Genomic DNA, 24,876 nt, shown 5'->3' on the forward strand with positions numbered 1-24,876 from the left:
TGTGGAGCAAATTAATTAATAACGAGTCCAAAGGAGGCATTCAGCCTAGCTGACGACTGACGAGTGCACTGCTCACAGCTCAACTCCCCCAGTGCGCACAGGCTGACGGGAGAGAGAGACAGAGAGAGAGAGAGAGAGAGAGAGAGGGGGGGAGAGAGGCGGGGCTCACTGACTGCCTGCATTCACATTCTCAACCATTCTGTCAAACTTCACAGTGCGTTAATCGCGCGTCAAAAAAAAAATAGTGCCGTTAAGAGGATTGTAAATTAACTAGTTAATAACGCGTTAACTTTGACAGGCCTAAATTAAAGATAACTTCATTCAGATTTATTTATTTTTATTTAATTTTCCAGATTTTTTTTTCTTTTTTTTTTTTAGATTTTCATTGGTGGGCCAGTCATAATGGTCCCGCGGGCCTGATGTGGCCCGCGGGCCGGACGTTGAGTATCACTGCTATAGAGTGCTATGTCTACATAAAATCTAAGTTACATAAATTTAGCCTTTGTCTACGCCTGTAAGGTCGTCAAGACTAGTGCAAGTGCTACGGGCTAAGAGATAGAGTCTGAAGAGGAGAGTTTTCAGACTACGGCAGAAGATTGGGAGTGAGTTTGCAGTTCTGATTGCAATAGGAAGGGAGAAGAGTCTGGCACATGTAGAGCGTTGTCCCGGGTGTTAAAGGTTCTGCCAGCCTCCAAGATATGGGGGTGCCATACCTTTGGTTGCTTTGTAGGCCAGCATCAGCGTTTTGTACTCTGTGCGGGCAGCAACCTGGGGGCCAATGGAGGGAGCGGAGAAGGGGGGATCGAGATATCAATTGGTGAAAGTACAGTATATACATTTTGAGAACTGCCAACCCATGCAGTCCTCTTCTGCCAGGCCATTGCACACTGAAACTTGCACTTGTCTGACAAGATGGATAAGACGGCCAAAATCGTCCAAATCGTCTGCAAGCACTTCAAGAGACTGCCATTACTAGACTAGCCTATACGCTAGCCTAGATCACTACTCATCGTGTATCTACAGTATAGTGATCTCATTTGTGCAAATTGTGCATCTGTGTGTGTGCCAAAATGTTGGTGTACTGTGCATGCTTGTTCATTTGAATATTAGTCTGATGTTGAACGGCGGGGTTAGATAATCTGGACTCTCTACCCCCGAGCTGAAACAACACAAAGCGCTCTGCTAACATGAGTCACAAGCAGATTTACGGCTTCATTAGGCCAGGCTAGCATGGCCCTGTCCCTCTCCCTGAATTATGGATCAGGTGCAGCAGACACACGGGACAGGAAAACGTTATCAGCAAAGTACATTAGCATCAGTGCTGTACTACCAGGGTTTGTGCAGTATAAAATAAGCTACATTTCTTTTCCTAGATACCTAGATTGACTGCAATATGAAAGAGTACATTTCACAGTCTCTGGGTAGACACTAGACACATCTATATTCATGAAAAGCAGCCTACATTACAGAGTAAAGTCACAAACATGCAGTGCGATGAGAAATGTACAGTACAAACATCTTTAGAAAGCGAATATTCCCTGCTATTAAGCCAGTAAATCGGAGGTGAGGCCCCGTTACTCATTCTCCAAAATAGAATAGAAACAAGAATTCTGCGGACCCCCACACAGAATACAGCGGACCCCCGCAGAGGTCGGCGTGGGGGTCCGCAGTAGCCTGCAATGCGTGTCGTCATGCCGTTCACGTTGTTGCGTGTGGTTTATTTTCCACATGCCTGCTTGCTGCCGTCAAATTTCCACATGGATAGTACCGGTATTATGTTGTGACTCTTCTTCATGGCGTGCAGACTATGAGATGTTATAGGTTGTTGCTGGAGACAAGGCAGCCAATCAGCAATCAGAAGTACTCGTCAGTATGATTGGCAGTGTTGCAAACTGTCATGACAGAAATAAGCTAACCAACCTCCAAAAACCAGCCAAGCAATTGTGAGGAAAAAAACTATTTTACCAGCTTAGCAGCTGGTAAAAAAGAAAGTCTACAGATTTTCATCAAGGCACCTTGCACGAAATAATTATGTGCTTGGTCAATGGAGGCCAAGATAATAAGCAACACAGATAAAAACAAATAGTTTCCCAAAAACACAACTAAGGATTTTTATCATAGCAGAGTAAAATGTTAATTAAAAAAAAACTAATTGAAAGCAAGGACCGCTTAATGATTTTACCTCCAATTCTTTCAATTTAGATTTTCATGAAATTAATTAGTAAAATCACTCTGCAACACTCTGCAACCTATTGCAGGCTGAAAGATAATACATAAAGTACATACTGTACTGTACTTTTCCATGAGATATTAGCACAAAGGTAGGATGAGAGCATACCAATAATTGCTTTGTGAATGTGTAAAATATGTAAATGTCTAAAACACAAGTATATAACCAACAGCAGTGAGTCAGGCTTTTCATTTTGTAAGGAACTTCAGGGAAGCATGGTAAGCTTTGTCGACCATATCCGAGCACAGGTATGCATATATAAAATATCACCACAATCCAACACAAGTAAAAATGAATAGAAATAAATAGAATAGAAATAAACTAAAAACTCCATATATGGTCATGCCTTGACATCATGCCTCCATATATGGTCACGACTCGTGAAATCACGCCTCGTGACATGATTATGGCCATCTCCATATATGAAGATCACGGCACTGACCTCATCTAACTCTTAATAACCATATGGAGAAGTCTGAATCATCACCTAGATATGCATACAGTATATGGAGCCGGCCAGCAACTCTACATCTGAGCTCAAACCTCCATATATGGAGCTGACTTGTTCTGACATTCCATATGTTGATTTATGTTGATCAAACCCTGTACACTCAAGACACTCTAAGTACGCCAGTACATAATTAATTCCATGTTGTTGATCTGACCCCCCATGCCAAAGTGGCAGCGCTCGCCCAGCAGTCCGACGTCTGAAGTCACCCATGGGTGGATGCGAGCACGTGACCTCTACCCTACAGTATGTGCATGGACAGAGAGAACACAATTGTGATGCCGATGACATTTTCTGGCCAATATGAAAAGGTGGATAAATAATAAAGTCCTTTGTCACAACAGTTACAACAGTTTGTGGCTTTTTCTTTTGAAGAGATGGCATGTTCCTATACTTAAAAAGGGCATGAAAAAACCCTTTTCCACTTCAGGTTAAAAACTACAGCGGGGCTTTAAGGCGAATAAGCATTTTTCAGGGGAAGAAGAGGAAGTGAAGTGACTTCTCTTCCATCTGCTGGATCCCAGGGAGCTATTTCAAAGTACAGGCAGAAAAATGCCTTGCAAAAAAGTAAGCTGAACTCAGCAATTTCCTGCCCCAGCACCGACTGGCTGATGGCTCCTGCACAGAAAAAATGCCATTGCTCACAACAACCATACAGAGAGCCACCGTACAGCAAGCTGTGCTAGCCAAATGACTCTCTGATTACACATTAGTGTAGCACTGTTTCTTCGCAAAGAGTCGCTCATTTTTCAGTGCCTGCGAATCTGCAAGAAAACGGTAGCCAAAATGAGTTATAATTTTTTTATATGCCAGTGTAGCTCTACTCCAGCATGTAATTGGGACCATGCTCGCTCAACAATAATGATTCTGGCATACGTCTCATTTGTGCTGGGTCCAGAATATCTGAGTGTTTCTTGCAGGCATGTGCATGGGACAGGGCAAATAGCAGTGCGAGAAAGCCAAAGATGTCAGTGAAATAAAATGAACAGAATGTGTAGCTTGTGCGCGAGAGAGAAACTCAGTGTCCCTTGACAGATGTAATAAGATGTATGCTGTGCCCTATGTTAACGCTCCATAATGCATTGACAGATGTAATAAGATGTATGCTGTGCCCTATGTTAACGCTCCATAATGCATTGACAGATGTAATAAGAGGTATGCTGTGCCCTATGTTAACGCTCCATAATGCATTGACAGATGTAATAAGAGGTATGCTGTGCCCTATGTTAACGCTCCATAATGCATTGACAGATGTAATAAGAGGTATGCTGTGCCCTATGTTAACGCTCCATAATGCATTGACAGATGTAATAAGAGGTATGCTGTGCCCTATGTTAACGCTCCATAATGCATTGACAGATGTAATAAGAGGTATGCTGTGCCCTATGTTAACGCTCCATAATGCATTGACAGATGTAATAAGAGGTATGCTGTGCCCTATGTTAACGCTCCATAATGCATTGACAGATGTAATAAGAGGTATGCTGTGCCCTATGTTAACGCTCCATAATGCATTGACAGATGTAATAAGATGTATGCTGTGCCCTATGTTAACGCTCCATAATGCATTGACAGATGTAATAAGATGTATGCTGTGCCCTATGTTAACGCTCCATAATGCATTGACAGATGTAATAAGAGGTATGCTGTGCCCTATGTTAACGCTCCATAATGCATTGACAGATGTAATAAGAGGTATGCTGTGCCCTATGTTAACGCTCCATAATGCATTGACAGATGTAATAAGAGGTATGCTGTGCCCTATGTTAACGCTCCATAATGCATTGACAGATGTAATAAGATGTATGCTGTGCCCTATGTTAACGCTCCATAATGCATTGACAGATGTAATAAGATGTATGCTGTGCCCTATGTTAACGCTCCATAATGCATTGACAGATGTAATAAGATGTATGCTGTGCCCTATGTTAACGCTCCATAATGCATTGACAGATGTAATAAGATGTATGCTGTGCCCTATGTTAACTCCATAATGCATTGCGGTCCCGTGCCAAAAGCAGCCGATCGACAAGCTCACAACGTGACACACTGCGATGTATATTGGCTAATTTTGGTGAGAGACACTATCGTACAAGAAGTGTAAATATGGCTGTAAACTAGAGGAAATGCCCTTTGCAGTGTGTCATACTCATAACCAGCCAGCTCTCCTCTTCACTCTTCCCATATGCCAAACACATTGTGGCAGTGAAGAGACCATTTTTAGCAACAACAAGAATAACCAGAATAAAGTGAATAACCATCACTGTGGTAAGCATGGGTACAGGAGAGGCAGGTAAACAGTGAGGATAGATGCCAAGGTGTTTCAACGGATTTGTGAGCAACTCATGGAGTCGGAGGGAAGCCTCAGGTCTTAGGAGGAGCTTAGAGTTGGTCTGCTTTTGCCAATTTGCCTCAAAAAGGAAGGGGAACACACACCGTGCATGGCATGCATGCACATACTGATCAGTAGCCTTATGTCCCAACAAAAACTTTATAGAACGCTAGTAATATTCACTTTACAGTAAAGTTTACACTATTTTCCAACATAGAACTTGGGTGATTGGCAACAACACGAATAACAATTTTGACAATGGCATCGCAGTCACAGCCGTGCTGCTGATGACTTGTGATGATTCCCTCCTGCAGCGTTGTCATGGCAGCCGAAAACCAGCACTCATTTCAGTGAAGCGCTAGATGTGATTGCATGTGTGCCTTTGTTAAGGGTTATACTTATAATTATTATAATAGAGATACAGTTAGCATTTCAGGGTTTAATTTTCTCAATTAAAAGATCAAAAGGTTAATGTCCACATCTTAACCCATTTTGACCTGAGATCAGATTCTAAAAATGTTTTTCAAAAATAGCAGACCTACAAGCTCGTAGCTTGTAGATCTGCTATTTTTTTTTCAATAGCCAAAGCATAGCATAATGCTAACACCAAAAGGGGTTCCCACGCAAATTGGGTTAAAGCAGCTCATGAAACACACGGTGTAATTGACATCTTGCAGAGACTCGTGACGGTGCAGCCTGCAATCTCACCCTGCCTCATTTAGCAGGCAGGCAGCTGGCACAACACAGGCACTGGGCCACCACTCACTCACTCACTCAGTCACTCACAAACAGAATGCAAAGTAATTAAGAAGCATGATCGCTCAACATGGTGGAGAGAGCAGAGCGGCTTCCGCTGAGCAACGTACGGTACCACCTGGAGAACACAGTGCAATTATCTGCATCCTCCACTCACTTTCTCCATCATTTCCATTTGACTGGCTGGGACACACTTGGGTCCCGGCTCTCGCGCGGCACAGTGACAACAACAGGCCCGTATCTCAATGATAATGCCTGGAACCTCGTCGTCATTTTAGTGTATGAATGGTGGAAAGGGGCGCTTTATTTGCACAGAGGTGCAGGTTGAAACTAAGTCAGTGGAAACTGGCACAATAATCTTATGAATTTATTTCTTTCATTTTTATCCCACGATTTTTGTAACCCATTTTCACCCGGTGCCAAAAACCCACCTAGGGTATGGGCACTGATGACGTGGAGGAGAGAACACGTGATGGGCTTATTGCTGGCTAAAGCCTGAGGCTCTAGTTCTGGACCGACCCAAATGGAGAAGATTGGTGAAGCTGATTGGTGGCGTCACCCCCACCACCGAGCAAGAGACCTGATGATGATGATATATTCTTTTTGTTTTCTCCTTTCCAATTGGCCCTCCTGTAGGCCCCCCTTGGGACCTCCATTTGAAAATCTGTGCCCCATCATGGTGGATATGTAAAACAGGGACTTTTTTTTACCCCCTGCCAAGTGGAATATCTGTTGTCAGCTGAAAGATGCTTAGGAGGGGTGAAATATTCAGAAGGCTCAGGTTTACTTACACAGTAAAATCCTCTGTGTTCATTTAGCTGGGCTCCATCTTGTGCCACCCTTATACTTATCCCTAAACGTATTTGCCATTTTTTACTTTTTTGAAAAACATTTTAAAATAGTTCAACTAGCCGATCTACTGTATACATTGAGACATTGTGAGCTTGTAGATCGGCTATTTGAACTATTTTAAAAGTTTTTTTTTTTTAATAGTAAAAAATGGCAAATTAGTTTAGGGATAAGGGTTAAGGAGTGGCGCAAGATATAGCCCTCAGAGTGTGCAAATGTAACCAAATGGACCTACAACGGGTCCTTTTGGTTACTGCACTCTCTGAGTTACAAATGGATAAATGAACAGTGTGCAAGGCTCCATAAGTCAAAATACACAGATATGCCTTTGACACCCCAAAGGATTAGGACAAATCCCAACTTTTATTTTTTGCTGTTGCCATTCAGAAACATATCACATTTAAAAACACCTCCTGAATACATTAGGGATTTCCATATAAATGACTTTCTTCTCAGCCCCAATCTTTGCATTCGGCGGCCAAGTGAATGAATCCCTCGTTCATTTATGTTTAATTGGATTTCCAATGCAAACCTGTTACCCTCCAGAGGTCTCTTTGTGCCTCTCCCGTCCTCACACCAGACTTTCCGGGGGTGACATTAGCGGCTATTACATTATTCATCAGGGTCTAGCTGTATGGCCCACAAAACCAAATAAAGAGCTCCAAAACTCCAACGAACAGGCTTACAAAGACTCAGCTGGCTTTCCCCAATTCATTTTCTGCTCCGTTTCGCACGACTTATTTCCGTCCCACACTTGCTTCAACAATGGCTTTAAAGATCAAAAGCTGAAATTGGCGCATGGGATCAAGTAACATTTCAAGAATTGCTAGGTAATCTCACCGACATCATCCTGTCCTACGTCTGACATTATGACGGGGTATTTTAGCCTACCCAAAGGAGTAGATGCACCTGAATGCCTGATTTATGGAAAAAAATGCAGATCTACAAGTTCTACAAGCTCACAACGTGTAGCAGCATGCCGTTCTACCGATCTACAAGCATTGAGATTGTAAATTGATTGATTTTTGGTCTGCAAAAAAGTATAAATCACCTTCAACTCTCTAAAAGTCACTAGGTTGCACTACTGGTATCGCCTGGCCACACCGTAATCATGACAGTAAATGTGTGTTGTGTGGCCTCCTTCACACAAGGGAAGGAGAAAGCTACAAGCAAGCATGGCAGGGACTCCAGGGGGGGAGGAAAACCAATAACGGCCTCCCTGGACCTTAGTCCATGGTGAAAATGCCAACCTGCCTTAAGCCCACACCAGGGATTGTGTGTGTGGGTCAAAAAGAGTGACACGGGCTAGAAGAGGCAGGCAGTGCAGGCAGGCCTGCCTGCCTTATGCCTTACAGCTCGGCAGCAGTAATCACAATCCTTCCTTCCTTCAGTCTACGCCATCAAACACAATGGAGGTAGTGGGGTGTGCGAGCAGAGTACCAGTGGGGAGGGATGGAGAGGCGAGGCGGCTGGCTGAACCGCGTTGCCTGAGTGGAGGCAGCAAGTCAAATTACAGACCTGACTTGTGTACCGGGCTTCCCGAGGAGACAAATTACACCCTATCTAGCTCGACTGAGAGGAGCATGGCGCTGCGTATTCACCTACGGCATGAAACCGGCAGAGATTATTAGCCAGCATGGCTTTCATCCTGACAGTGCTGAGGCTGTAACTGAATACAGAGTGATATTCAAAGGCAACTACAACTACATCCACTGTCCTATTATCTGACAGAATTAATTAAGAAACTGCATTGGCAATGAGAGGTCACAGGGTCACTGAATTAAAACATGCAGTAATAATGACAATGAGTAATAAGTGACGCGATCAGATGAAATTGTGATGCGTATGAAATTGTGTGTGTGTGTGTGTGTGTGTGTGTGTGTTTGTGTGACGTGCATGAGACGTCACACACGTGCATGAGTGGTGTGGTTTGGGGGTACTTACTGCAGGTGGCCTCTGCCTCGTCGGAGCCGTCTGGACATTCTGGTTCCCCGTCACAACGCCAACGGCCAGGGACACACTGCCCGTTTAAGCAGGCAAACTCTGCTGGTGCGCAGGTTTTCCTGGCTGCTCAGAGAGAGAGAGAGAGAGAGAGAGAGAGAGATAAGCACATGGTCAATTGCTAAATCGGGTCTAATCGGTAGTGCAACAGGTCACATTATCTGAAGGCCAGCTGTATCATCCTGTTCGTCGGGGAGAGATCAAGCTCTTCGTGATTCCTCTGCAACGTTCTCAAGCTCTCTACCTCGGCATCCCTTAGAAGTATTCAGTCTCTCTTCCCCTATTGTCCTGATGAAGCAGTCTCTCCGTCTGTTATCTTCTCACTATCAGCAACTTTATCAGATTGTGTGTGTGTGTGTGTGTGTGTGCCAGCGCTCTAGCCATTTGTTGTTGTATTATGTTTGAGTGGTCTTTTATATACAGTATATGTTTTGCACCCTCCCATAAATAAATGTTTACGTACATTTGGGATGTACTCTACATTCATTGATGTTTTAACTTGCTGGCCTATTTGAGTAACCCCTCCACTATACACTTTTGAACACACACACACACACACACACACCCCCCTTAAGTGACGCGTCTGCTAGCTTGGCAACAGAGACGTAAACACACAGAGGTCAGAGTCGTTCAGTTCCCTCAGAGCATTAACGCCAAACAGGACAAGCAGTACAGTAGTCTAATAAATCTCCTGCTCAAAAGCCTTTCAGCTGAACTGTCCAGCGATGTTAAACAGTAACAGTACGTTCCCATGCTGTCTCAGCCCTGGCTGCTAATACTGCATGTTACATTTAGCGTAATCAGTAACCGCGCTGCTGTTCAGCACTCACTCCAGCCCAACTCTCTTACTTGCAAATGGAAGTAAGACTTGGGTGAAGCTGGGCAGTGAATGGTTAGGGACAAAATAGCTGACATAACACTCAAAATCAACACAGGCAGGCATATCATCATGAGGCATTCAGGTGTACAGGGATTAAAGCAAAAAAAAACACTGAACACTTTTGTCCCAATCTGCAATTTGTAAAACCGTTAGAAAGGAGCCCTCCACACGTTTTCGTAAACTATTTGCATAATATTTCCATATTATAACCTAAAACCTGATTTTGTGCTGATCTACATACAGCCAACCAGATTGTGGCTTTAAACCTTTGCTTTCATGAAATATCTGCGACATTAGGGTTTATGGAAGATGTTTCTGAAAACGTTCTATTGCTACTTTTAACAATTCAGAACGAAAATAACATCGCCTGGATGCAACTGGGACGTATCTTCAGTGATGTATCCCAAGGTCATCGAGAAAGCACTTTGGGTCAACTACTGTTGTTTTTAAATGTGCAATTTAAATAAAATTGACTTGACTTGACTCTTAAATTAACAAATTTAAAATAGGACCTTTATAAGCGCACAATGCAGTGAGTGCGACAAAATGTGAGCTTGTAGATCAGCCATTTTCAGCACACAAACCAAGTATAAATCATCCTTTAGAGAAAGCTAAGAGTTAGCTAAGAGAACTTTAAGACAGATAACTTTAATCCATGGGTGCAGTTTATTCTGTGATTGAGTGAATCCAACATTGCTGCCACACTATGAAACCTCTGAGGTTCTTGAGAGAGACACACTGCAGTCTGCAGGATTTTTTAATTGCCCCGCTTCCAGTCGTTTCCTCCCACGGAAACCTCAATGTCAAGCCAATAACAGGTCGTCAGGGCGGCTGGCGCTATCAAAAGCAATCACGGAATGTCTATTACCGTGCCTCTAATAGCTCAGGCATGCAGTTCAGCTGTAATTGTGTTAGCTGCCGATATGCGAGAGGCGAGACCAGCAACTCTTACTTCATTGCACTTCATAAAGCCACATTAGCAGTGCTCTGCTTCAAAACATAATGAATTGACCCCATTACACTACATTGTCAGACAAATACTTTCTCTCTCGCTCTCTCTCACTCCACCCTTCCAAGCGTAGGCCTGTTTCTCTCTACAGTACCTCTGCTTCTTCCACCATATTGTTAAAAAGGTTGACATCCCAGCAATAATAAACAAGGTTCAGATTATTGTTCTTGCAATGTTGCTTGGGTTTACATTATGAGAAGTTTTTTGTTTAAAGGTGAGGACAGACGATTATGGAGGAAACAAAGACTGTGATATGCTTTTAACTCACAGTCTCACACCTCCCCTTAAGTGTGTAAACTCATTAGTGGTGTGTTCACAGTCCCGTGAATTCTGAACAACATGCTCGTGTGCAGACACAGATTTCTACCAGCGTGAGACGGTGAGACAATGGATGAAAGATAGAGAGTGAGAGTTACCCAGAGGTTTGATACAGCATACTGTATCAAACATCTCAAGAAGAAATTTAATAAAGAGGGTTTGTTTGTCACTACAGGTAGTAGCAGTAATAAATACTCTATCAAAGACCAAGTCGAACATTTGACCTTCTTGAGCAAATCTTATAATCGTATACATGCATAATCCGTGCAAGAGCGCAGAATATCGGTATCGGCCGATTGTGAGAAAAACAATCGATGATCCGGGATCTGTCCCCAAACACCTGATCGGAGCACCTCTATTGATTCATTGCTACTACAGTACGAATTTGGGAAACGCTGTTTAATTCTCAGCTTGATTACATTGCATGTGACGTCCCAATCAAAGTGTCCCATACATAGATAGAGCTAGGCTATAGGGCTTTCCACCATCCCATTCATCACGCTCCAGGTCTGCTGTAACTCAGCATATGGCCTCTGTAGGCCAAACGTACACATACAGTATAAACATCTGGTTGTCTTCTCCTACTCCTCAAGTTTTAGTTCAAACCTCAAAGAGTTTCATTGAAATGTACAATCCTCTGATCATGGTTCGCTCAGAGATAATTAACTGTTACCATGGGTATCCTTGCACCATCTGTTTGGACTGACTTTCTCTTTTCGTAATTAGAGGAGGTTTTAAATCTTAATGCACATACAGTATGAAGAGGGGGGGCATAATAGAGGGATGTGGAGAGAGACAGAGAGCAATGGGAGGGAGAGAGCGAGTGAGATGAAAAGAGAAAGATACAGCAAAGGAGGCAAGACAAAGGAGATGACATATACAGACAGAAGGATGGATGAAAACCAAGAAAAGTGAGCAATAGGCGTGGAAATGGAGAGTGACGTGAGCAGTGATATTACTCATGGAATACCGCTGCCAAACAAGACACTGAATGGAATGAAATATGAGGCCACGTTACAGCAGATGACAGTCTCCGCAAGCAAGCAAGCAAGCGTGCGCAAACACACGCGCGCACACACACACACACACACACACACACACACACACACACACACACACACACACACACACACACACACACACACACACACACACACACACACACACACACACACACACACACACACACACACACACACACACACACACACACACACACACACACACACACACACACACACACACACACACACACACACACACACACACACACACACCCTTGGACGATGGGGTCCACAGTGCTCTGCTCAAAGTTAACTTGCATGTGACGAGCGGCACTGACAGGCAGTGGCACAGCACAGCAGTGTCACACAGACAAACGCGTACCTCTCCCATTTGGAAAACATTTGAAACAGCAACGTTGTTGTTGCACACACACACACACACACACACACACACACACCTGGGCGCCAAGTGAGTTTTCTCTCTCTCTCTCGCTCTCTTGCCCTTGAGAGCCCATCTACATTTATCCCAAGCAGTTACAGATGAGATGTGACACAGACTGAATGAGGGCCCCTCGGCGGTTCCCCCAGCCAACCACATCACGTCACGTCCCCTGAAGAAGGAACAACGCTCCACGGTCTGTCTACCCCACCTGGAGTCTTAGACCTTCCAGTCTACAGTGTGTGTGTGTTGGGGAGGAGGGGGACTATCAATAGTGTTTTGTGTCATCTTAGTAAAATCCTTGTTTATTGAAATCTAAGAGTGTACAAATGGAATTAACACTGAGGATTACTGTGTAGGTAGATCGACTGTGTGGCGTGTATACGTATGTAGTCCGTGTGTGCGTGTTTGTACTGCTATCTGTGCAAAACTCTGATGTTCTGACAAGGATAACAATAGGAAATGAATATGGTCAGCTACTGGGATAAGTCGACAGCACTACAGCACATCCAAAGTACAGACACGTTTCACACAGCGCCCCTCAGAAACTCGCTTCCCTAACTAACCCCTCACAGAAAGTTGTTCCCTGCCATGACGGATATTAATGACAGCTCATTTCATCGGGGGCCATAAGAAGCTTAATAGGTAATGCAGTGATAAGCACATTCTCCAGGGCATTAGGAGACAAATGGCCTCATTAGTGGAGAGTGAAGTTGTTGGGCAATGTTGTTGATGCAGGAAACATAATGCATCCCACTGGTATGATGCCGGCATGTAAATGAGTGAACCCATCCAAACATTAATGGCATGTCATGTTGACATACAAAACGCAGCACATCATTAACGAGGGTTAGCTCCGGCTGGTCTTAAATTTGTCTTGGACAATTAGTACTGAGTGCATCACTTAATTAGGCCAACTTTGAGGGTACCATAATATTTTCTAGACCTGCAGAGAGAGACTGAACCACATGAAGGTGTTTCCTATTCTGAGTAAATGTCAGCTGATTTCCCCACATTCAAGGACAAAATATCCTTGTAAAGCCATTGCACGTTTATCCAATTGAAACAATACGGAAACAGTTTAATGTTAATGGTGTTTGCTTCCAGATCGTTATGCTGGCCAGTCCCTATTGTCTGATGTCAGTCAAAAGGTGTTGAACCCCAGGAGACAGACAAACAGTTATGTGAGGCTTTAACTCTGATGGAGTATTGATTAAGAAACACAAGCAGAGCAGTCTCTCTCTCTCTCTCTCTCTCTCTCTCTCTCTCTCCCTTCCCCTCCCTCCCTCCCTCCTGACTGCTGCATCACTTTATCAACTGGAAAGTAAAGCTTGAGCAAATCAGAGATTGGGTCACATCAGGACATGGTCAGGTCAGGGAAGCCGTTAGCATGCTCATTTCAATATAATTTTTAGTCTGCACAAAAGAGGTAAAAACTCAACACTGTTTTAAGCTTTTTGTGCAAGGACATATTTCTTATTGAATTCACACAATTTTGCAGAAACTTAAGACCTCTCTCTCTGTAGTCTGTACTCGACTGCAAAGCTACAAACTCCCCATGAGGCAATCTGAAACTGATTTGTGGCGATGCTGGCTCAGCTCTGCTAAAATAGAATCCCTGAGAGAGAGAGAGAGAGAGAGAGAGAGAGAGAGAGAGAGAGAGCACGATGCATAGAGCATGACAGGCCAATATCACAGAGTGGTACGGCCCGCTGGACACTAGATCAGATCTGTGGTGAAATCCCACAACTCTGCTGAGCACCACTGGCATTCAGGACAACGATTTGATTCATTGAGCTCCTTTTGAGCTTCAACTGACATTTTCAATCTATGGTCAAGTGAGACTCTCATCCTCTCTATCCACACGCTTACACACAGAGTACAGGGAAAGCGGTACCCTTGTGACCAAACACTTACACCGGGGCTCCACCGGGTGCGTCAGCGTCTCGTCTCCGTCTCCATCAGGGAATGTTCCCTTTTAATCAATGAAGGGTGGCTCCACTGCCCGCGTTGCGTTGCGTGACTGCATTAAAATTGCCCCGGTTCTTTTTTTTGACGCACGCGACGGAGACGCAACGCGCCCGGTGGAGCCCCGCCGTTAGACAGACACACTAAAATCAGCCAACGCAGATAATTCCGAGATTATTCAGAAGGATACCAATTTGACATCCGATTACAAGAAGATTGCATTCCTCATCCATGCCACACACACACACACACACAGGCACATACACGTATGCGCGCACACACACACACACACACACACACACACACACACACACACACACACACACACACACACACACACACACACACACACACACACACACACACACACACACACACACACACACACACACACACACACACACACACACACACACACACACACACACACACACACACACACACACACACTTCCCCCGCCTGCGGCCTGCATGTGCCTGACCTTCTGCTGCATTCTGAACCTCATGTGGAAATCTGACTGGTACACAGAGGCATACTCTGCTATTTTGAGCTTACCCTCTGGCATCTTCAACCATCCATCATACCACATAATTATGTGAAAGACGGAAGTGAATATGATGACGATCACTAAGGCCTCCTTAGTTTGGAAAAGCCAAGAAGAGGTTGAAACATTTATTGTAGTCCGTCTGTGTGCGCGTGTGCGCTCTACAATGGCACAACGCTGGAGGGCCCAAGGGAGATTGTATTGTTCATGAACCCGGCTACGGTTATCGCCATGGCACCGCAGTGGCCAGCAGCGTGGTAATACTGGAGAGCAGTTCAACTCGTAGAGACAAGGACAAACAGCTGATTCATAATGCCACGCATATCAATGCCATCCTCTATCTCTTTTGTTAACTTGTATATAAAAAAAGACAGCAGAGGTGCAACATCGCTGTCATCCCTTCCTATTTAATTAGCATTTTTGAGGGAGGGAGCATCTAACCTAGATTATTCTTCGGTGAGATTCGTGGTCTCCCGTGAACATGCGCAAACAATCAAGGTGAAGGGCTTAGAGGTGAAGGGCTGAGAGATATAGCATTGCATGGGATTGGAATTTGGAAAGCTACTGCAGTTGGAATTGAAGATGGTGCTTTGGCAGAGTGTAGTTTGACTGTGGGAGCTTGCAGCAATCTGTACAACCCCCCCCCCCCCCCCCCCCCAATTCTAATGCAGCTAAGACAGTTTTAACCACATAAACCCGATTAAAAAGCTAAACAAGCGGATATACTAGCTTGTAGACCGGCTATTTGTTTGCCTATTTTTGCTGAATATTTAGCTTTTCTGACATGACCAGAAAAGGGAAGCTATAGTTCATGTGGTGTTCAGAACATGTTTGATTCTGCATTGCAATTAAGTTCACACAATATATAAAAAGAATAAGCATTAAGGTTATGTGAAGGTCTTTGTCAGGATTGCTTTCTTCAACTCAAACCATAAGAGGTAAATGTGCGGGATGTTTCCACCAGCAGGTGTGGTACAAATAACAAGCCTTCACAGCTGACAGACTGGCACAGGGGCAGTGATGGATGCACATTGTCAAATAAGTGCAATACAGTGTGTATCTGCTGCAGTGTGGAACCTTCCAGCTGAGGTGCCTTCCAAATGAAAGGAGACTGGTCGCTGCTGTCTGTCACCTGCTCCACACAATATTGGAGCTCCCCTCCAATACAATACTATACAACACACACACACACACACACACACACACACGTTTCAATTGTGGCTCCATCAGCCAAACAGCTGCCAGCGTTGCTGCTACGGCTGCCGTTCCTCTCCTCTCCAGAGTCTGTCCTCCACACATCAGTGGAACTGGGACCAAAATCGACCCAGTTCGAAGTAGCATCCAGATGCTACAATTCCTGCTGGCTGACACACACAAGTCAACACAGCCACAGACCTGGCTACATACCTGGTAAATACAACCTACATGTTTCACATGGAAGTCAACACAGCCACAGACCTGGCTACATACCTGGTAAATACAACCTACATGTTTCACATGGAAGTCAACACAGCCACAGACCTGGCTACATACCTGGTAAATACAACCTACATTTTCACATGGAAGTCAACACAGCCACAGACCTGGCTACATACCTGGTAAATACAACCTACATGTTTCACATGGAAGTGTGAAACCCTCGACTGGCACGACGACTCGACGATGTGGACGAGTGATAGAGTCCAGATGTCCTGGTAAATATGTAGGCTAATCCACACTAAAGCATGTGTCAGTCAGCACAAGGCAAGCGCCACACAAGACTTTAATTCACCAGTTAATAATCGTTATTAACTACTTAAGCCTGACCCCGTCTACGGATGAAAATTGCTGATCTACAAGCTCGCAACGCATATTAAGTGAGCTTGTAGATCAGCTATTTTCACTCCACAACACCAGTGTATTATGTGTCTAAAATTAAGCATGTAGGCCTAGGCTATTTATGAAAATAATAACCAAAATAGGTACACCAGGGTTATAATAATGTGGTTAATGTCAGTTGACTCAGTTCTCTGCACAACAAGGCCAGCATTTGCTGAGGCAGGGGGAAAAATGAGCCTGAGTCTAAGGCTTATTTTAAAGTCTGATATTGCAGAAAAATAAAACAGGTCAATGTCGTTTGGCCAAAAATAGTCTTTAAATACATTATGCATGACAGGATATTATAGATTATTTTTTCCATTTTTAAAGAAAATATATAGAAAATGCTTGGACACTTTTAAATCATTTTGAATTCAACACAAATCCCCTTCTGGGAGTCTCTGGAACTCCAACATATGGAACCAAATACATTTAGGGGGTCCTTGACATGAAACCGTTTGAGAAGCACTGATCTACACTGCCGAGTTATCACATGAATTAATCATCTACATAACGTTCAAGGTTGTACTTTATTGTTACATCTTGTGTGCAGGTACACAAGAGTAAAACTTATTTTTGTTTGCCTTCCTTCAGACAATGCAGCAGCATCACATGACAGAACTGTGGGGTTCCCCAAGGAAGCATTCTAGGGCTGTTACTGTTTTCCTACTTTACATTAACGACATGAATGCTGCCTGTAAGTGCAAATTGTTTTCTGTTTGCTGATGACTCAGCACTCCTGATCTCGGGGGAGGACAAAATGCAGGATGAGGAGGCTCTCAGTTCAGAACCCACCAAAATCTAAACTTGGCTTACTGATAAACTCTCACTACATCTTGGAAAAACAGAATCCATTCTTTTTGGGAGCATACATGCACTCAGTAAAGTAAATGTAAATGATTTCAAGGTCAGAGTTGACAACATAGTAATCTCCAGCAAAGAAGAGAATACATATCTTGGCTGTATTCTTGACAACAAACTGATAGGGAAAGCATGGCAACAAGGGTAATCAAAAAAGTAAACCAAAGAACAAGATTTGTGGGCAGAATTTCCTCGTTTGTCAACAAGAGTGCTCTCAAGACTCTAGCTGGAGCCCTAATTCAGCCCTATTTTGACTATGCTTGCACCTATTGGTTCTCAAACATCTCTATGTCACTAAAGACTGTTAAAGAAAAAGCTACAAACCTCCCAAAACAAACTAATTCGACTACTCCTTGGTCTGGGGCCCATTTTGATAGTGTAGGGTGGCTCCGGGTAGAAAACAGAGTTAAGCAATTGAAATTGGGACATCACCAGCGACGGCCTGGGCCGTGGCTCAGCGGTCCTGGCACCTTGGCTAGCAATCCAGTCTGGCAGTGTGCCGCGGGTTCAACTCCCGATCCCGACGGCCTTTACTGCATGTCACTCCCCCATCTCTCTCCCGATTTCCTGTCAGCCTACTCCAGTCTGTTCCTCCATAAAAAATATAAAATAAAAACAACAAAAAAACTCCCACAGCCACAATACAAGAGGAAGCGAGAACAACAATCTGGTACCCTACCCACTTTCAAAACAAACATGGGCAAATTTTCCTTCTACAGCACTGCCACCCAAGTGTGGAATGCCCCGACACCCTCCCTCGAAAAATGCAAATCCCTGGCGTCCTTTAACAGAACGAGTGTTGGGATTGCCAGCAGATATGGGATACTCTGAAAGGTCCCCCTTCTGTTCACCACCAAAACCGGTAGGCATAATGTTCCATTCTTACCTCACGCTGGTCACGCTAAAGTCTCTAGAAGCATTAATATTCCAAACGAGAGGCTTGTTGAAGTCAGAAATGAAGACCCATTTGCCTTCTGGTCAAAACCATGGAGAGTTCTCTAGATTAGGAGATACGAGGCATTCTTTCTAAGCCAAAAACAAGGAAGTGAGCGGCAGCACACATGCGCGAAACAGCAAGGAGTATAGTGAAGAAGGAGAGGCCAAAACTAATTATCAATAAATCTAAAATCTAAAATCAATAAAAAGCCTCTAAGACGTGTATACACGTCCAAGGGGACCTACGGTTGGATTAGAAATGACGTTTTTTTTTTTTTTAAAAGCCCCGGCTGGCCAGGGGGAGGCAGTTTAGAGACCAGGATTACTGCATGTTTTTTGTGAGAGTACCTACCCTAGGGAGAACATGCAAACACACAGAAAGGCCCTTTCACCAACCCCGCCTTGGGTATGGGCACTGATGACGCGGAGGAGAGAACACGCCGCCAGCATCCCCAGCGGGAATCGAACCTAGGACCTTCTAGCTGTGAGGCGACAGCACTACCGACTGTGCCACCGTGCCCCCACACGCCCTACGGTCTGAATGTGTTGGGAGGCCTGAAAATCCACAATTTCAGCATGCCAAAGGGAGATGAAATGATTACCCCCCCCCCCCCTTAGTCTAGTGACTACCCCCACCTCCTCATAAACCCCTTCTTTGTTGAATTTTGTTATTTTTCATGTCATGATTATGAATTGAATACCCAGGACCTGAATTTTGGTGATCCCTTTGGAAGTGTGTTTGTCTGTACCCTGTACTGATTACAATAAAGTATTCAATCAATCAATCAATCAACATCAAGCACAGCAAACAACGGGATAGAATAAAGAGTGCAAGAAAGAGCAAACAACGAGTAAAAAAGAGTAACATATGTGCATGTTTTTCCTGTAGTAGCAAAGTTAGTTAGGTAAAGCCTATGTTCCATATATACAACAGTTGACTATTATTACCTATTTGTCATGCACGTGAGCAATAACAGGACCAAAAATATCATCACTCACTGAATGGCATAACCATAATAGCTTTAATGTTCTGAAACATTAATCAAATTCAAGTTTTTTTAATTGATTCGAAAATTCTGCGCCTTTTCACAAAGATCTGTCAAAACGACAGTAATCGATGGCTAAGAACTCTCCAAAATCCGGATTCGGGATTGGCATTAGACCCAAAAATCAGTCGGGCTCTGCTTGTGGTTGCACTAAATAAAAATAAGTTGGCTAGGAAGAAGCATTCGTATGGGCTTATCTGTCTGCAGACTGACAGAGAGGCTGGCATACTGGAACTATACAATACGTTACTTCATATAGCATCATTCACAGGACCCATTTGTTACCACTTATCAGGATAGGTTGTTGCTGTTGGGCAGAAACCTTGTATTGTCTTCGCTCCCTCCATTGGCTCCCGGTCGCTGCCCGCACAGAGTACAAAACTCTGATGCTGGCATTCAAAGCAACCAAAGGTATGGCCCCCCCATATCTTGCAAGTCTGATCGAACCCTACAAACCCTCAGATCGATCAGATCAGCCAATGCAGGGAAGCTGGAAGTACCTTCACTAAAAACGCTGGGACAACGCTCCACACATCCCAAACTCTTCTCCCTTCTGGCTCCAAAACTATGGAATGCACTTCCCATTGCAATCAGAACTGCAGACTCACTCCCAATCTTCTGCCATAGTCTGAAAACCCACCTCTTCAGGCTCCATTTTAGCCCGTAGCACTTGCCGTAGCACTTTTCCTAGCCCTGACGACCTTACAGGCGTATGCAAAGGCTCAACTTATGTAACATGGATAGCATTTTTATGTAGACATAGCACTATATAGTATATATGCTAGTGCTGCCAACGAATATTCCATATTCGAATAAAATAAATTAATTAATAACTGAATACTGTATATAAAATTAAGGTTTGAATGTTTTTTAATTCTCACGAAACTCTGGGCCACGTAACGTTAATTGGCGGCTTGTCTCGTGAGATCACAGAACCCTCAGTCAGAGGCAGAGAGGGGCACCCAGCTGCAGCAGGTCTCCCCTAAGCTTTTTAATCATACGACGGTGCCGTGGGTAAACGAGACCAGAGTTAAAAGTTAAAATGCGTTGTTAATGCAATGCGTTGTGAGCTTGTAGATTAGTTATATTTGCCACGCGACAGCCGACACCGGCATACAATGAAGAATAAATAAGCTGCCTCGCACCGCTCCGCTCTGCCTGCCTGTTGTTAACACCATGGGGCACAGTGACACAGCCTTGGATTAGTCACTAGGCAGTTTTGACTTTAACTTGCTCCGTATAAAGCACACATGTTTAATCACACAATGTTAACAGGTCAAGCTGAAACGGTGATTCATCTGGTCATGAAGCTCCCTGAAGCTCCCTCTGTGACTGTAACACATTTATCTTATAGCCTACCTTAATTTGATTTAAACCAAAAACAAATGCATTGCTATTGCTTTGATTATTTCCCCTTTCATGTCGAGGTAAGAACTTCTTCTATCACAGCAGTGCACCGCACGATGTGCACATCAGCGATGCGTCTCTGTTCTCCAAATTGTATCTAAAGTAAACCATTATACAGAAATTAGGCTATTAAGATAATTATGAATCATTCACAAGAGAGCGCATTTCTCAGCACCAACTGCAGCCGATTCAGGACCGGCGCATATAGTGAAAGAAAAGAGAACGTTTTATTGCATAAATTATTAGGCTGCAATATTTTATATTAAAATTATATAAATTCGACATTCGAGCCGTTCGAATCATTCCCAACCCACATGTTTTTTTGCCATTTATGGCCAATTCTGGCAGCACTAATATATGCATATAGTTTCATTATATAGAAATTTAGGTTCTTAGCTTACGTATAATTCATGATGACTAATTTTATGTATTACCATGTTTTTGTCCTTACTTACTGTAAATCGCTCTGGATTAAGTGCGTCTGCTAAATGCCTAAATTGTAAATTGCCCAATCTCCCTATATGTATCTCAAATGAATGCCGTCTATTTTATATGTCGTCTTATGGCATAATATTTGTCATGTGTCAGGCGAAAGTAGCAAAAATACCTGATCTAAAGTGTTATGAGGTTATGCTGTAGATCTGATATGAAGATCTCTCTAACACAGCTCTGCATTTTTGGTGGTTGCATCTACTTCTGTGGATGAAGAGAGTGGAAGGCTATATTGTACGATACTACATTAGACACAGCGTGCGTGTGCGTGCATGCGAGCATGCACGCGTGTGTGCGAGCACATGTGTGTGTGTGTGTGTGTGTGTGTGTGTGTGTGTGTGTGTGTGTGTGTGTGTGTACAGTACACATTGCAGTGCATACCAATTGCTAAGTAAAACGCAGACAAACGGAGACAGATTGTTAAGTGGCTAGATGCTAGAGGAATGCAGATGGCCGTCTGTTCTTGTTCCTTTTGACTACTCACTAGTGTTCCGTTATGCCTGCTGAGTTCTTGTTCGTGTAGGCTGAGATTTTAGAGCGAATGCTAAAAACACACCTCGCCACTTTAAGTCAAGACAAGTCGAGACATCAGATCATATTAGCAGGGTTGACAGTACCTTCACTGTTGTATTCGGTAATGTGTGCCACATTGGATTACAGCATCTGTCGACTAGCTGAAGGTCCGCAATGGGAAATGAGAGTTCAGCCTTTAGTTCCATTTGGAGAGCTCTCTCTCTTTCACTATAAGTGCTTCTTCCAGTAACTGGTCAGAAACAATAGCATTGTGCAAACTGAGTTTTGCAGGGCAAAAGGACCTTCGCTGCCCTGAAGACTGAGGCAAGCCCGATTACTGTGACAAGGAATCGAAAAAAATGTTTTTACATTTACCGCAGCACTGATTCACCGTGATACTGCCCCAGGGAAAATTTGACGTTCCAACAGAAATTCTGGCGCTAGCAACAAGGCAGCGTAATTAAGTCACTTTTGATTTTTTAGAACCAGCTGCTGTTTCTTTTTTAATTTAGGCTTGTTCACCTGTAGACAGTTATGCCTGATACATACAATACAACAATACGTCGCACTGTGAGCTTTAGATCTGCGATTTTCGGTGTGAAACACAGGCTTTACTGTAAACACACAGCACACTTAAACACACATTCACATGACCGTTCGCTGGCACACACTACTTCTCTTTCTTTCTCACTGTCCTTCTCACTCTCATTTACACATTTGTTTGAGTTATGGCTTTGTGAAATTGAAAGAGTGACTCAAATTTGTCTCAATCTGATTAAGCCTCAATCATGTCCTCAGACGTTTATCTGGCTCAGGCTGTCAGACACGAGGCACAAAAGCACAAGCTATTCACAGTTACATCGGCTTACAGGTTGTGAGTTTGTGTATCTGCCATTTTCAAAATAATCTTGAAATAAATTTGGGGGGCCCGTGACATGAAAATGTTTGGGAACCAGTGTATTAAATTAGCTGAGACAGGTTGGCGGAGGCATGCAGCCCTAGCTGAGTGGGTAGAGAGGCCATCTGGGAATCGGAAGGTGACTTTTTCATTCCCCAGTCTGCCCATTATTCTGTGTGTGGAATAGTGCCTGAGCAAGACACTTGACCCCTAACTGCTCCCCTGGGTGCTGTCTTGGGGTGCGTTCGGAAATGCGCCCTGAGCGCACTGGTGTGCTCTCTTGTCGTTCGTTTATTCAGTGCACTCGGTGCGTTGTCGGTCGAAAATCCAGTGCGCTGCGCACGGGTGTGCCGAGTGCCTGCACTGAGCGACCCTACCCTGAAGCTGGGGTCGTCCGGTGTGAACGCACTCTGTGACGTCACCGCCCACCACACTCAACAAACTGGCCACATTCCCGGTGTGCATTTCCGAACGCACCCTTAATGGCAGCCACTGCTCCAAACAGTTAGCCACTGCTCCAAACAGTTAGCCACTGCTCCAAACAGTTAGCCACTGCTCCAAACAGTTAGCCACTGCTCCAAACAGTTAGCCACTGCTCCAAACAGTTAGCCACACAATTGTTACATAATCGCCTAATCGCAATCATTTGAAATAATCGCAATAATGTTTGCAATTTGCATAGTTGTCATAATCGTGTTTATGTTGAACAATGTTGAAATGTTCATACAATTTAGAAATAGCAGATCTTCAAGCTCACGATGCAACATGTGAGCTTGTAGATTGAGCATATCTATGCCCAGTTTTGTGCGTCTGTGTGTACCCCATTGTGATGATTTGATTGGCTGAGCATGGATGTATGTGATGTATGATGATTGATGTATGATGATGTATGACTTCACACAAGAGTGATTTAAAACAAAAAACAATGTGCGTTTTTCTTCCAATTATTTACACAGTGATTTGGTTAAAAGCATACTAGTTTGCCATGTTTTTTACATCTGAGACCTGGAACACCGAACAGAAGTAATTCAGAACCTGTTGGCACTAGCACTCACTACGAGCTTAATGGACCTTGGGAATACTACAGTAGTGATTTTCAAATTTCAAACCATTTTTCTATAAGCTTGTAGCATTTTACGCAGCTTATCGTTACATTGCAGCAACTCTCTCTTGGCTGCCAATATGAAGCTTAGTTGTTCTGCTGTGAGGAAACTGCCAGACAGGCATAAATTAATATCTACGTATACTATACCTTGAAGTTTTATTCTAATGTACTGGCGCAAAATCCTATTTCAAAGACATTTCTTATAGTTTTCATGTAGACCTTGTGGATCGGGAATTTTCACGATTCATCATACAACAACGTATATCAAGGGATTAAAGCATTTTGGGCCTTCACCAAGGATCTTTGGAACGTACAGCTCTGTACAGGATCACTGATCAAAGCTACTAGCAAGGGGTGTGGGTCACCCTGTAAAGATGAGAGAGTGTAGACATAACAAGGCCATCCAAGTAACACCACCAGACACCGTGGTTGGGGTGGAACCAAGACTAGTGTGAGAGGACAGTCATAGCACACTTGTTTTAAAGTGCGGGCCACGGTGCCTCGGTGGGCCACCAAGGGGGCTAATTGGAAAGGACAATATAGATATTATATATAAAAAACATATATAAATGACATTATTATATATACACCGAGAAACATATATAGGGCATGTCATTGTCAACAAAAATAGCATCACAATGCATCACATTGCATTCTGAGCTTGTGCTGACTAGTTCTATTTTCTTCTTTTTTTTTTTTAAAGCCATTTTGCAATGAGGGCCCAATGCAAATCGATGTGGCTAGTTGAGGGTCGTTATGGAAAAGGTTTGGAAAGCCCTGTGTTAGCTTGAACCTATAGCCACAAGCACTTCTCAGATAACAGATTCATATATCGCCAAGTACAGCCCACTTTCTACGCCTTTTGAGTGTGCATTCTCAATGAACTTCCCGAAGGCTGTAAGAGTTTATGTTTGCTTGTGTGT

General features: G+C 43.7%; 1 protein-coding gene across 1 annotated transcript in view; it reads right to left on the reverse strand.

Moving 5' to 3' along the window:
* LOC308325209 (low-density lipoprotein receptor-related protein 8-like) overlaps positions 1-24,876 on the reverse strand; it is a gene marked incomplete at its 5' end in the record, with an annotated part of 92,248 nt that overhangs the window by 50,826 nt on the left and 16,546 nt on the right. The window contains one exon of the mRNA XM_080777651.1: positions 8,620-8,742. Within this exon, the coding sequence (XP_080633777.1) occupies positions 8,620-8,742 (123 nt within the window). The remainder of the gene's footprint in view (positions 1-8,619; positions 8,743-24,876) is intronic.

Source organism: Protomyctophum bolini, assembly GCF_963924005.1.
Source record: "Protomyctophum bolini genome assembly, chromosome: 12".
In the NCBI taxonomy this organism is placed as follows: domain Eukaryota; kingdom Metazoa; phylum Chordata; class Actinopteri; order Myctophiformes; family Myctophidae; genus Protomyctophum; species Protomyctophum bolini.